The 14,446-nt window shown below is 48.2% G+C and overlaps 1 protein-coding gene across 1 annotated transcript in view; it reads left to right on the top strand.

Moving 5' to 3' along the window:
- Nucleotides 1–11,595, top strand: part of LOC142803169 (neprilysin-1-like) — an 85,227-nt gene extending 73,632 nt beyond the window's left edge. Inside the window, exon 3 of the mRNA XM_075888267.1 lies at nt 11,079–11,595. Coding sequence (XP_075744382.1) covers nt 11,079–11,417 — 339 coding nt within the window. The 3' untranslated portion in view covers nt 11,418–11,595. The remainder of the gene's footprint in view (nt 1–11,078) is intronic.
- The last annotated feature ends 2,851 nt before the right edge of the window (nt 11,596–14,446 follow it).

Below are 14,446 nucleotides of genomic sequence, written 5' to 3'. Positions count from 1 at the left end.
ACGTAGCCTCATGCAAATCCTGTCAACACCACAAAAAACCAGCAACCCTTCCAGCGGGACACCTTCAGCCCATTCAGATCCCATCCGAACCATTTTATAGGGTAGGTGTTGACTTACTAGGACCGTTCCCTTTATCGGCCAGCGGAAACAAGTGGATAGCAGTCGCCACGGATTACACCACTCGGTATGCCATCAAACGGGCCTTTCCTACCAGTTCGGTAGGAAAGGCCAGCGACGTCGGCCGTGTGCGGCCGACGTCACTGACTTTCTTCTAGAAGACGTCATATAACACCACGGCGCTCCTCGGCAACTGCTTACCGATCGGGGTCGCTACTTTTTATCACAAGTTATCCAAGACATATTACACGCTTGCGCTACGAAGCACAAGTTCACAACGGCGTATCATCATCAAACCAACGGGCTCACGGAGCGGCTAAATAGAACCAACACGGACATGCTCGCCATGTACGTTTCTTCCGACCATCGTGACTGGGACTCCGCCCTTCCATTTGTAACATTTGCCTATAATACGTCAAGGCATGACACTGCAGGTTTCTCGCCATTTTTCCTCCTGTACGGACGTGAACCTACGTTGTCTTTCGACACGCTCCTTCCTGCCGTTAGCCACACGTCAGAATATGCCCGCGATGTGATCTCTAGAGCTCTAGAGGCACGTGAGATTGCTCGCCGGCGTCTGAGCGATTCGCAGGAACGACAGCGACAGGTCTACAACGCGTGCCATCGTGATGTCCATTTCAGTCAAGGTGACACAGTCCTTCTCTGGACGCCGTCGCGGCGAGTTGGCCTGTGCGAAAAGCTGACTTCACGGTACTTGGGTCCGTACCATGTGGTGCGCCAAGTCACCGACGTGACATATGAAATTGAACCTCTTAACGCCACCAGCGCGCGATCGTGTACTGACGTTGTTCACGTCACTCGGCTGAAACGATATTACTCGGACCAACCAAGCACCGAGACGGTGCCTTCGCCGCCGGGGGTGATGCTACGGTGTGCCACAAATGAACATTGTAGAAAAGAGGACGATGTTCAGGGTGAGCTCGTGCAGACCGGGCTCCATATTGTATGCCTGCCTGTTTACCAAAAGTAAAGGTATTTTTCAGACGCCTTCTCCCCGTAACAATATATACATTTCTTCTGGCCTTCCGTTTGTCCGATATACTGTACAATATGCGGCAAACAATATACCGGACAAACAGAAGGCCCTTTTGGAATACGATTTAACAATCATAAATCTCACGCTAACACGTTGCAGCACCTGCCCATATCGAAACATGTGCATCTCTCCGGTCACTCTTTTAATAACCTCAAGGCTATGTTACTTGAATCTGGCTTTCGCTCTAATTAGGATAGGGAAGCCCAGAAATCCTTCCTAATTCGCAAGTTTGATACCACCGCGTCTGGTTTAAATGAATGTGCTGGCAAATTAGGTTGTTTGTCTCTGTAATCGACTTAGTGATAGTAAGTGTACTTACACTGTTCGTTGAACTGTGAACTTTTTGTGTCTTTGTAATTTATTGCCTCTAGCTTTCCGATTTTACTTTTTTGCACGTGTATACTTTTAGCATCATCATTGTATCATTCGCATCAGCGATTCTCTTGAGCTGTTCACAAACATTTTCATCGATGACGTTTATATATATATATATATATATATATATATATGTGTGTGTGTGTGTGTGTGTGTGTGTGTGTGTGTGTGTGTGTGTGTGTGTGTGTGTGTGTGTGTGTGTGTGTGTGTGTGTGTGTGTGTGTGTGTGTGTGTGTGTGTGTGTGTGTGTGTGTGTGTGTGTGTGTGTGTGTGTGTGTGTGTGTGTGTGTGTGTGTGTGTGTGTGTGTGTGTGTGTGTGTGTGTGTGACGCTATGATAAATGGCAGCCGTGGCCTGGCTCATACGCTGTTTATTCCATTTTCACTTCTTCCTCATTTACCTCTACCAACTCCTAACCATCACTACCTTCTTATGTTACAGGATTCCCCCTCCCCCCGAAAGAATGCGCGTTGCATATTACAATCCCTGATGAACAAGCAGTCTTAGAACAAACACAAAAAATGTTCAAATGGGCTGTAGTTCCACGTCAGATTCAAGTTCCGTAATGTCGCACAAAGATTTCACAGGAGAGGGCAGCAATCCGGGGTTAGTACAGCTCTGGTGAGAGAGGCTGACTGTTGCGTTCTGGAAAACACAAGTATACCTTGGGCGTAGAAACTGATGAAATAGCTGCCATTATTGCGAGGAGTGGACGCTGATTGAAGGCGTTGCAGTAGATCGTTCTTCGGCGTCGTTGTTCTTCCTGCGTGCGTGCTCGTTGTCGTAAACTAATGGGATGGTGTCTGAATCCTTGCTTGGTGGAACTGGTGACTTATTGTCTTGTTCGGTGTTTTCTGAGGTATCGGAGCGGTAATCTTAGGCGCAGTATTGATCTTTTGTGCCAAATTCGTTTCTGGCACTGATCCCTTAAGCGAAGGTGCCTCGCTTCTTGAATTTGTTTTAAGAGGCTTGCTTTGCATCGTCGTCCTTGTTGGTGTGTCCGTTGTAGTTCCTGGAGTTTGTGGAGTTGCCTTTGTTGAAATTGCTCGTCTTGTTGCGAAATTTGTTCAGGTGGGCATCTTTCAGGAACATTTGTCCGCTTTTCTCTGCATGGTGATCTGATCAGTAGATAGCTCGTAGTCGATACTGTACTGCTGGGCTTGTCTTGCGATGAAGGCATCATGACAGATTGGTGAGAGATCTCCCAAGATAGTTGTGAGTCATCATTGATTGTAAATGCTTCTGTCAGTTGACAATGCGCCGGCGTTGGTGGATTCAAAATTCCTGCAGTGCTTTGACTCACATGTGTGTTACCACTTGACGACGGGTGGTTCTGATGGCATATGTTTTTTTTTTTGCAGCGTGATTAGGCTGAGAATGTCTGTCGAACGACCCTGGTCCGTAACGTCAAGGTATGGGCTGCTATTATGAGGATTCACCAGCTCGTCACGCGTACATTCCGTCGCACGTTCGGAACCGTCTGGGCCTTGTGTGTGACACGAAGCATCAAGAGATTCGGGTGGTTCAGTAAAATGTGAAGTGTTCTGGTGCAGTGAACACGTTGAAAATGCCGCTTTCATTGCTCTTGGGAAAGCCGGCTTTAGGTTTAGTCTTTTGGCGAAATGGTCTAGATTTTTTTTTTGGTATGCGGAGGCTTTACCTTGTCTGTTGCGACGTGCAAGTTACCAGTCCATGTCCGAATGCGTGACATTTTTTCGGAAGAGTCATATGATGGTGCAATTGTGGTATATTTTCTCTGAGGTCTCGTTTAGAAAATAGGCTTACTGCGGGAAGACTTCGCGTAACTGTGATGGGTGAGTTGAAAAGCCTTTCGCTGATGAGGTATGGACAGATCTTCATCGTATTTGAACCAAACGATCATTTCTTGTTTGATCTTTTCCCATGACTCATCGTTTTGAAATATGTGGGTGAGGTAGAATTTGAAGGCCTCACCGGAGACGTAGTCGGTAAAGTTGGCGACCATCTCCCGTTCCTACCATGATGCAGCGGTAGCGTGGAGCTCGAACAGGTTGAACCAGTCCTGTACGGGTCCATCGTCCGCTGCTCCGGTGTACTCGGGGATGGGAAGGTCTGTCGATGGTTCTGTCATGATGCCGGTAACGGCATGCGCCTGAGGTCACCTCTTCTGTCGTCGATATTCAGTTGAGGCGTACTGCCGGTGGCTTCGTGAATGATGTGCGGTTGATGAGCGGTGGCCAGGTCTTCACGCTGTCGACCCGTGTGATGCTATGATGAATGGGAGACGTGGCCTGGCTCATACGCCATGTTTATTCCATTTTCACTTCTTCCTCATCTACTTATACCAACTCCAAACCATCACTACCTTCTTACGTTATATATATATATATATATATATATATATATATGGAAAAGAAGTGTATACCTCAGGGCTCGTTTTTCCGTGTTTTGACACAATAATAAATGAGATCTAAAACACAATAATGTTAAGGAATGTATAAGGGAAGTTATTAGAACCAATGTAATGTAAATAACAGAAAGAAAAGTGTGTGAAAAAAATACCGTGAGCAGGAATAGAACCTAGGACCTCCGAATCGAACGCGTATTTCGGAGGTCGTTTTGAACGCGTAATTCGAACGCGTAATTCGGGGGTGGTCTATTGTGGATTGGTATATGCGAGCGTATAAAATGTGTATTAGTGTTCCCCGTTTACGACAATGGAGGCACGTATCCACTCCGAGGGCTATCACCTGTGGTCACTAAGTTTGTAATAGCGCAAATTGCTAACATTTGCTAGACGCAAGATACTAATACTGATAATAGTTTGGGTTTAACGTCCTAAAAGCATCATATTATTATGTGAGACGACCTAGTGTAGGGCACCAGAGGGCTTTCAATCACCTGGAGTTTTTTAACGTGCGCCTAACTCTAAGCACACGGGTCTCCAGCATTATCACCTCCATAAAAATGAAGTCGATGAAGAGCGGTTCGCTCCCGTGACCTGCGGGTCAGCAGCCGAGTTTCTTAGCCCCTAAACCATTTATTGGGAACCACCCACAAAATTTGATCAACACCTAAACATCTTTCTAAAACCTAAAATCGGCCCCGCCGTGGTGGTCTAGTGGCTAAGGTACTCGGCTGCTGACCCGCAGGTCGCGGGTTCGAATCCCGGCTGCGGCTGCTGCATTTCCGATGGAGGTGGAGATGTTGTAGGCCCGTGTGCTCAAATTTGGGTGCACGGTAAATAACCCCAGGTGGTCAAAATTTCCGGAGTCCTCCACTACGGCGTCTCATAAGCATATGGTGGTTTTGGGACGTTAAACCCCACATATCAATCAATCAAAACCTATAATCGCAAAAAGCTTACAAGGCCCTTGCGGAACGGTAACCACGAGTAGGCAGAGGAACTCAGGGGGAGCTGACGCAAGCGCTATCCTGTTCCCTGATATTAATGATCTATAATAAATCGCGAGGGAGCTGAAATCCGATCAGGATGACCACGTGCCTTTTCTCGTGAATCTGAACACGTAGCATAATCTAAGCAGTGTACACCCAAGGGCTTTGCTAATTGTGAGTTCTTCGACAAGGGTGTCAGAGACAACGCATGGTGCATATGACTTAGAAAGGCTTCCCTGTTTCAGAGCGCAAAACTTTGATGATTGGTGTGTTGAAGGACTGACTTCTTTCACATTCCTTTTTTTATTTTATCCTTTCCCTTTACTTCGGCACACGCACCCTACCATATAGAAGAAGATTAAACAGCTGCATCAATTAACCATGCTGTCAGACAGCACATTGTGTCATGTTCTGATAAGTTCTTATAAACTCGCCCTGTAAGTTCATCATGAATGTGCAAAGCCCAAGCCCACCTTGTCAATTACGTTTATAATTAGGTACCTGCTATTTGTGCACATGCTCATATCGGGCACGTACAGTGATGTCGTTTCGATAATTTCTACTGGTCAGAGCGTCCGTTGTCTCGCCTCAGAAGTGGCCGTAGTCCTTTCTCGTGAAAATTTCATGTAATGTTTACGAAAAGTGCATTTGGTGTCCTTATGTGTGACCATTCTTTACTGACGACTCAGTGCTCAAGTTGTGACGTCACTTTTACCGTACACTTGCAGTGCTATTCAGCTTCTGCAGATATTTACGGTACAGGTTGCCGGCGTATGAACACTATTGTCACGGGGTCGTGACGTGGCCGAAGACAGGAGACTTCGTGTTGGGATTTAGCTGTTTATTTGGGCGAACCTGTGCCCGGTAAACGGAAAGTCCAATTACAGCAGTAGTCTTGCACAGATAGCAGTCTCGGACTGATAGCGGCGAACGGAGCGTCGGCCTTCGATCAACAACTGACAAGCGGCGAAGCGCGTCGGCATTTATACTCTTGCTGTCGAATGTTCTAACGTTATCGCTGGCGGTGGCGTAGGTTCCAGAACAATCTGTACCGTTCGCACAGAGGGCGTGATCTTACCGAATGATCTACTACAGTCCGGAACCTTCTCGAAAACTGCAGGCGCGGTTTGCGCTGAGAATCGTGTGGTGTTTTGGGACGATAACAAAAACTTGGGAAATGGAACGTGGCATTGCCCCCCTCTGAAAAAAGGCATCGTCCCGATGCTTTAACTAAAGATGAAGGTACAATAATAATGCAAGAAACTACAATGAATAAATTACGATACAAAAAAAACACTGTTTCAGTTTGTTAACGCGCATGAAACGGCTTGAGGCGCGCGACATGTACGACTTCAGGTCGCGATCGGCGTCGTTGAGAGTTCGTGATGCCGTCGGGGACAACCTCGTCATCAAGTGGGCCGAGACGTCGAACCACCCTGTACGGTCCGAAGTACCGTCGCAGAAGCTTTTCACTTAGTCCACGTCGGCGTATCGGCGTCCACACCCAAACACGTTCACCGGGCTGGTATTCCACGAAGCGTCGTCGAAGGTTGTAACGGTGGCTGTCGGTCGTCTGTTGATTCTTAATACGGAGACGTGCAAGTTGTCGGGCTTCTTCGGCGCGTTGAAGGTACTCGCTCACATCGAGGTTTTCTTCGTCGGTGACGTTGGGTAACATGGCATCGAGCGTCGTTGCCGGGCTCCTTCCGTAGACCAATTTGTATGGAGATATCTGCGTCGTCTCCTGCACCGCCGTGTTGTATGCGAAGGTCACATACGGAACAATGGCGTCCCACGTCTTGTGTTCGACATCGACGTACATTGACAGCATGTCGGCGATCGTCTTGTTAAGCTGCTCGGTGAGGCCGTTGGTCTGTGGGTGGTACGCTGTCGTCCGGCGGTGGTTTGTTTGGCTGTATGCCAAGATCGCTTGGGTCTGTCGGCGATCGTCTTGTTAAGCCACTCGGTGAGGCCGTTGGTCTGTGGGTGGTACGCTGTCGTCCGGCGGTGGTTTGTTTGGCTGTATGCCAAGATCGCTTGGGTTAAGTCGGCAGTGAATGCCGTTCCTCTGTCGGTGATAAGGACCTCCGGGGCGCCGTGACGTAGGACGATATTTTCGACGAAAAACTTAGCTACCTCAGATGCACTGCCTTTTGGCAGAGCTTTTGTCTCGGCGTAGCGGGTGAGGTAGTCGGTAGCTACCACGATCCACTTGTTTCCGAAAGCCGACGTCGGGAACGGCCCCAGTAGGTCCATACCAATCTGCTGGAAAGGTCGGCAAGGTGGATCAATTGGCTGCAGAAGTCCTGCTGGCCTTGTCGGCGGTTTCTTGCGTCGCTGACAGTCCCGGCATGTCCTCACATAACGAGTGACGTCGGTGCTAAGACGTGGCCAGTAGTACCTTTCTTGTATCCTCGCGAGCGTGCGAGAAACACCGAGGTGCCCTGCCGTCGGATCGTCGTGCAGAACCTGCAGGAGTTCTGGTCGCAGAGCTGAAGGCACCACAAGGAGGTACTTAGCTCGAAGCGGTGAAAAGTTTTTCTTTTGTAGAAGACCGTTTCGTAGAAAGAAAGACGCAAGTGCGCGCTTGAATACCTTCGGGACTTCGGCGGTCCTGCCTTCGAGGTATTCTATTGAGCCTTAAGTTCCGGGTCAGCCCGCTGTCGTTCAGCGAAGTCGTCGGTAGTTATCGTTCCCAAAAAGTACTCGTCATCCGGGTCGTCGGGTAGCGGTTGGTCGACAGGCGCATGAAAGAGACAGTCGGCGTCGGAGTGTTTTTTCCCGGACTTGTAAATGACAGTAATGTCATACTCTTGAAGTCTCAGGCTCCATCGTGCGAGGCGACCTGAAGGGTCCTTCAAGGTGGCTAGCCAACACAAGGCGTGGTGGTCGCTCATAACTTTGAAGGGCCTGCCGTAGAGGTAGGGGCGAAGTTTCGACGTAGCCCAGATGATGGCGAGGCACCCCTTTTCTGTTGTGGAATAATTTGCTTCTGCTTTGGATAGCGATCGGCTGGCGTAACTAATAACCCTTTCAAGTCCATCAGCCCTCTGCACAAGAACGGCGCCAAGACCTACGCTGCTTGCGTCAGTATGTATTTCTGTCTCGGCGAATTCGTCGAAATGGGCAAGTAACGGAGGCGTCTGGAGGCGATGTTTAAGCTCCTGGAAAGCGTGTTCCTGTGGCGTTTCCCACTTGAACTCCACGTCGGCCTTGGTAAGGTTAGTGAGAGGATTGGCGATGCGGGCGAAGTTTTTCACGAACAGCCTATAATAGGCGCACAGGCCCAGAAATCAGCGCACGGCCATCTTGTCAGTGGGCGGCGGGAAGTCGGCGATAGCAGCTGTTTGGGGAATTCGAAGTGATTGCCGAACTTCTCCTCGCACAATGTCGGCGATCGAATCCACTTGAGGGTGCGCCGAAGGCAACAGTGTGCGCAGCTCTTCCCGCACGATCGCTCGGATCGTTTCACGCAGGTTTTCGGAGTCACTGGTTTGAGCAGCAGCGCATTCTGGAGTCAGGCGACGATTATACTGTCTGGTGCGCATGTCAAGGGTTTTTTTCAATGGTGGTCGCCTCGGATGCAAATTCTTGGACGGTGTTTGGTGGATTCCTCATTAGTCCCGCGAAGAGCTCCTGTTTGACCCCTCGCATGAGGAAACGAACTTTCTTCTCCTCAGGCATGTCTGGGTCAGCGTGACGAAATAGGCGGGTCATCTCCTCTGTGAAAATTCGAACCTTCTCATTTGGTAGCTGAACCCAGGTCTCTAGTAGAGCAGCGGCCCTTTCTTTGCGAGCGACGCTCGCGAACGTTTGCAAAAATGCGCCGCAGAAGACATCCCACGTTCGGAGCGTGGACTCCCGATTCTCTAGCCAGGTCCTTGCGGTGTCTTTCAGGTAGAAGTACACACGATGAAGCTTTTCTTCGTTGTCCCAGTGGTTGAGGGCGGCCACACGGTCGTATGTTTCTAGCCAGGTTTCCGGGTCTTCAAACGATGACCCATGAAACGTTGGTGGTTCCCTGGGTTGATGATTGACGATCGCGGGCTGGGACGCTCCGGTTGTCATTGTCGCTGCAGTAGAGGTCATGGCCTTGGCCTTCCGCGCCTTGTCTTGTAGAAGCCCGTACTCCGGTGGGAGACCTTGCTGTCGGCGGCTTGTTCGCTGCTCTTGGTTGGCGTCGGTGTCTTCTCCCCGACATGGGCTTCGTTCATGTACCGGACGCCACCGTCAAGCCGTGTACCCAGCACCTCCACCAGATGTCACGGGGTCGTGACGTGGCCAAAGACAGGAGACTTCGTGTTGGGATTTAACTGTTTATTTGGGCAAACCTGTGCCCGATAAACGGAAAGTCCAATTACAGCAGTAGTCTTGCACAGATAGCAGTCTCGGACTGATAGCGGCGAACGGAGCGTCGGCCTTCAATCAACAACTGACAAGCGGCGAAGCGCGTCGGCATTTATACTCTTGCTGTCAAATGTTCTAACGTTATCGCTGGCGGTGGCGTAGGTTGCAGAACAATCTGTACCGTTCGCACAGTGGGCGTGATTTTATTGAAATGATCTACTACAGTCCGGAACCTTCTCGAAAACTGCAGGCGCGGTTTGCGCTGAGAATCGTGTGGTGTTTTGGGACGATAACAAAAACTTGGGAAATGGAACGTGGCACTATTAAGACACAACTATAATGAGAGCCCAGCAGTAAAAATTGGCACAATTTTCATTCGCCCGGTGCCGTTTTTCGGTAAAAGAAAACCATTTTTCGGCACTACAAATCATATCGGAAGCATCAGAGTGCCTAAAAGCAGCACATAGGAACTGACACGTTTGCGTTATGTCACGCGATATGACTGAAAAAAACCTAATATGGCAAACTGCTTTATCGCATTTTCACAAACAGTTTTTATGTTCCGGTAAAGCACTGCACAGAAAAGAAAAAAGTGTAACCAAATTAGCCAAATTTTTAGGGTTCTGTTTTTTGCGCCGGCTTACGCCCTGCGCCAAAACCGTCACAATTCTAAATCAACAACCTACTGAATGTAAATTTTGTTGAACTCTCTGCCCTTTCTTCATACTGTTTCACAAAAAATCAAGAAGTGAAAAGAACGCCACACACCATCAGTTCTTTTGTAGGCCCGTGTGCTCTGATTTGGGTGCACGTTGAAGAACCCCAAGTGGTCGAAATTTCCGGAGCCCTCCACTACGGCGTCTCTCATAATCATATGGTGGTTTTGGGACGTTAAACCCCACATATCAATCAATCAATCAATCACCATCAGTTCTTCAACCTGCACATAAAACCACAACACGTAATTGTAGCACACGATTCATAAAAACACTGCGCTCTATTGTGAAGAAATTTCGTTTCCATATGGCGACACACTTACGGACACTCTTTAGCATTAAAGGGGCCCTGCAACACTTTATTAGCAGGGCCGAAAACGCTCGTGATCGGATAGAGGGTCCCGACAACTCGCAAGCCAAATATTATATAGCGCAGCCCGTAGCCTGGAATTCACAATAAATTATGAAACTCAGCTGAACATAGCTTTCTATTCGGTCGACAAATCACGGGAGATGCTCAAAAATCACTCGTAAAATGTCCATCTTTCAGCCATTGGCTGATCTGAACATGGCGCGCTCGGTCGTTACAGAGATCGCCGCGGGACGCCGCGACTTCTCCACGCGTGCGAGCGTGATCACATTGAAAAAGCCATGCATTGAAAGAAAAAATTTAAAAGTGCTTATAGTCACGAGGCGCGCGTGACGTTTTTCTTTGTACCTGCCATCTCTCTCTGCTTAGCTTCCAGCGCTGTCGTCAGGACGAGAGAAGAGAGAATGCATTTGGAGCATGCGACAAAGTATTGTAACTCCACTCGCACTGAACGTATTCTTAAAATTTTGCAGCGTTGAATTCGTAAGGCAATTAGTTCTTCCGATGAATTCATTTTATGGTTACTAGTAAAAGTGTTTCAGGGCCCTTTTAAAGTTGTCAGGGTACCGTGAAGCTTGTCACCCTTGGCAACTACCGCGCTGCCATGCGGTGAGGCTCACTGGCATCTCTCTACGAAGGAAACTGTAACCTAGCTGTTGTGCTAATTGTCGGTGCGCCGTTCACCTGACACTTGTAACACGAACGGTGTTCGCAATTCGCAGATACGACAAAGGGCCCGTGAAGAAGTGGATGACTTCACCGACTCCGAGAACCTAGCCGACTTCGTGGGCGTAAGACTAGCGTACAAGGCCTTTTCGTCGTTGCCCCAACACCAGCGGAGGCTCACATTGGTCGGCCTCAACATGTCAGCCGAACGCCTCTTTTTTATTGGCCACTGCTTCCGATCATGCTCCCAAGTGAATAACTTGGCGCCACAGTATGCACCATACCGCTCTCGCTGTATTGTACCGTTGATGAACATGCCGGAGTTCTCGAATGCATTTGGCTGCACTGCAGGAGAGCCCATGAACCCAAGAGAGAAGTGCCGCTTTTGGGCGTGAATGGTACCCATCTCCACATGCTGCGGTGCGGATTGTTTGCGCGAATCCATTCGCTCGTACGTCTTCGGACCACTACACACACAAAAAAGATTAATAATTCGTATTTCTAATGCCTTTGTGACGTCTGCGAATGAAAAAGCTTTTGCATTGCAGCCTTTGAAACAGGAACATAACATACAAAAAAATTCTCGGAAAAGTGTCATGTTGGTTAACGTTTAGTATAGCGATACGTTTAGTATTTTATTTATAAGTACCAACTCATTGCTCTTCCTAAGTTGGAAACTGGAAAGTTCGAGTATCTCTTCCATGAGAATTTTTATTGTTCTTTTTGTCGATTTCTTAATTTTTCTGGGTTCCAGTTTCCGACTACGAGGTATTTTTATAGGCTATAACTATATTTGTGAGTAGTCGTCACCCGTGTTTTAAGAGGTCTTTCGAACTAACCTTGTCATATACTCATGTAATTTGATACTTCATTATTCCTGCTTGCTTCATCCTCACAGAGATATTCTCAGCATGGGGGTAAGGTACGCGCATTTAGTGAGAAGTGTCACTGCCACATGATGAAAAAACAGGTGTAGCCTCTTGTGCCATGTGGCTACCAACGGGCGAGCGCGCCTCATCTGAGTTGACAATAGTAGCCGCTTTTCATGTAGAGCTGTGCATTGGTTGAATTGTAGAGCCTGAACACAGCGCAGCCCTGCTAATTGCGCAAAAACCAGCCGGAGCCCGACTCTAGAGGGTTGCAAGCCCGCCTGGCTCGGGCATGAAGGTTTGCTGTGGAGACAAGACGTCATTTTCCGATGATGTGACGCATCATTCAACATAATGAAGTCTAAACCTCAGCCACACACACAATTTACTTTATTAAGATTCTCAGGGGCGACTAGGAAAGTCCCCTTACGGGAGCTTCCACCATGGCCAGCTCCCACAACGGAGCGGGCAGGCGCTGCCTAAACGCCCCATCGTGGCCCCTCTGGACAGCCACTCTTAAATATGATGATGATGGTAGATTTTAGTGGCGCAAGGGCAACTCAGGCCAAAGAGCGCCAAACACGCGGTTTTTGGTCGATTTGATTATAAAAAGTCTACTCAGGGTGGCAAGAGTAAAAGAGTAGTGTATAGAACTTAAACTTAGGTGTAGTGACTATGTGTGATGGGTACAAAAGGGGCTAGGCTTATGGGTTTTACAAAGTCATGCCGTGTCGTCAACAGTCCTTGTCAAGACAAGGAGTGCGTGCTGCATGACATTTGATAAAAAAAAGACTCAGCGGTTCCCTCAGGATTGAGAGGAGGCTGAGATTAGTGAGAATATGTTATGGAATGTAGGAAGCCTACACTAGCTAAAAACTTTAAGACTACTTTTGGGGGAAACAAGAGATCGTCTCCAAGAAAATATTGTGGATGAGGCGGAATGTGACATTTGTACAGCTTTGAAAAGTGACACAGTTTTTCTGCTTCGGGGTACGGACAGGTAATTAGAACGTGAACGACAGAATGCTCATCACCACATTTTGCACAATGTGGTGCTGGAGAGTTCTTTAAAAGGTGCGAGTGTGTTGCATGTGTATGACCGATCCTGAGTCTGCAGAGTGCAACCTCTTGGTGCCTGTTACGTTTACCAGTCAGATATCTTCCTATTCTTGGCTTTACTAAGTGCAGTTTGTTTGCGTTTGCTGCGTTCCATTCTTCTTGCCAATGTCTACGCATTCGGGATATGATGAGTGGCCTCAGGTCCTCATACGGGATGGTGTTTACGTCAACTGATGGGCGGAGTGCTGCTGACTTCGCAAGTTTGTCCGCTATCTCATTGCCAGCAATGTTGCAGTGTCCCGAAATCCAGCATAGCGTGATTTTGAGCTTAGATTTGCGGGCTGACATGATGCAATTTCGAAGCGTATTAGTAACTGGGTTTTTGAGTATCTAAGTGGAGGACAGCGCAGTCACAGCACTGAGAGAATGTGTGTATATGATTGAGGCTGGCTCTTTCTCCTTTAAAATGTGCGTTACAGCTAAAAGTATGCCATAGCATTCTGCAGTAAATATATTGGTATGTTCGTTCATTGTTCTAGATTCAGAGAAAGCGGGACCGTGTGCCGCACATGCGACTGCGGAGGACTTGGAGGCATCAGTATAATATTCAGCACACCTGTATTTGGCCTGCAGGTACTTGAAGTGTTGATCGATCGCGACTGAGTGGCCATTTTTTCCTACCTCTAGGAATGACAAGTCACAATCGATAGCCTGCATTTCCCATGGCACAACAGTGTCCTTGTGAGAGGTTAGTTGAAGACTGGAGACCGGTATGTGCATATTTCCAAGGTGTGAGGCCACTCTGAGGGGATACGGTGGCGTAGCTGATGGTCACCTCAAAAACAGGGGGGCGTTCGATGTATCCTGCAATAGCGCACGAGCTGGGTGGTCGATATGGGAAAGCACCTTGGTGGCATACGTGACACTTGTAAACTGACGTCGCCGTTCTAGTGACCACCGGTCTGTCTCAACATACAGGCTGGCTGTTGGGCTGGTCCGGAAAGCACCGCTGGCCAGCCGAAGCCTAAGATGGTGCACTGGGTCAAGCATCTTCAATGCAGATCTTGAAGCTGACTCGTAAACCACCGAGCCGTAATCGAGACGTGATAGCACTACACTGTTGAGAAGGTTTAGTAGACAGTCACGGTCTGTGCCCCATGACTGATGTGAGAGAATCTTGAGCAGGTTTAAGGCTTTCAAGCATTTAAGTCGTAGCTGTTTGATATGTGCAACAAAGCTGAGCTTTTCATCAACCACAACACCTAAAAATTTGTGTTCTTTTTTGGTAGTTATGGTTTGTCTATTAATTGAAATATTGGGGGGTGGCCTTATGCCACGTAGTTTTGAGAAGAGTACGCAAACAGTCTTGTCACAGTTAAACTTAAACCCATTTTTGTCTGCCCAGCTTGACAGCTTGTTTACTGCCAACTGAATCTGACGTTCACATGTGGCTAGGTTGCATGATTTGAAGCTGATCTGAATGTCATCCACATATA

This window comes from Rhipicephalus microplus, chromosome 3 (genome assembly GCF_043290135.1).
Source record: "Rhipicephalus microplus isolate Deutch F79 chromosome 3, USDA_Rmic, whole genome shotgun sequence".
Taxonomy (NCBI): Eukaryota; Metazoa; Arthropoda; class Arachnida; order Ixodida; family Ixodidae; genus Rhipicephalus; species Rhipicephalus microplus.
This window is presented reverse-complemented; position numbering and strand designations above follow the sequence as displayed.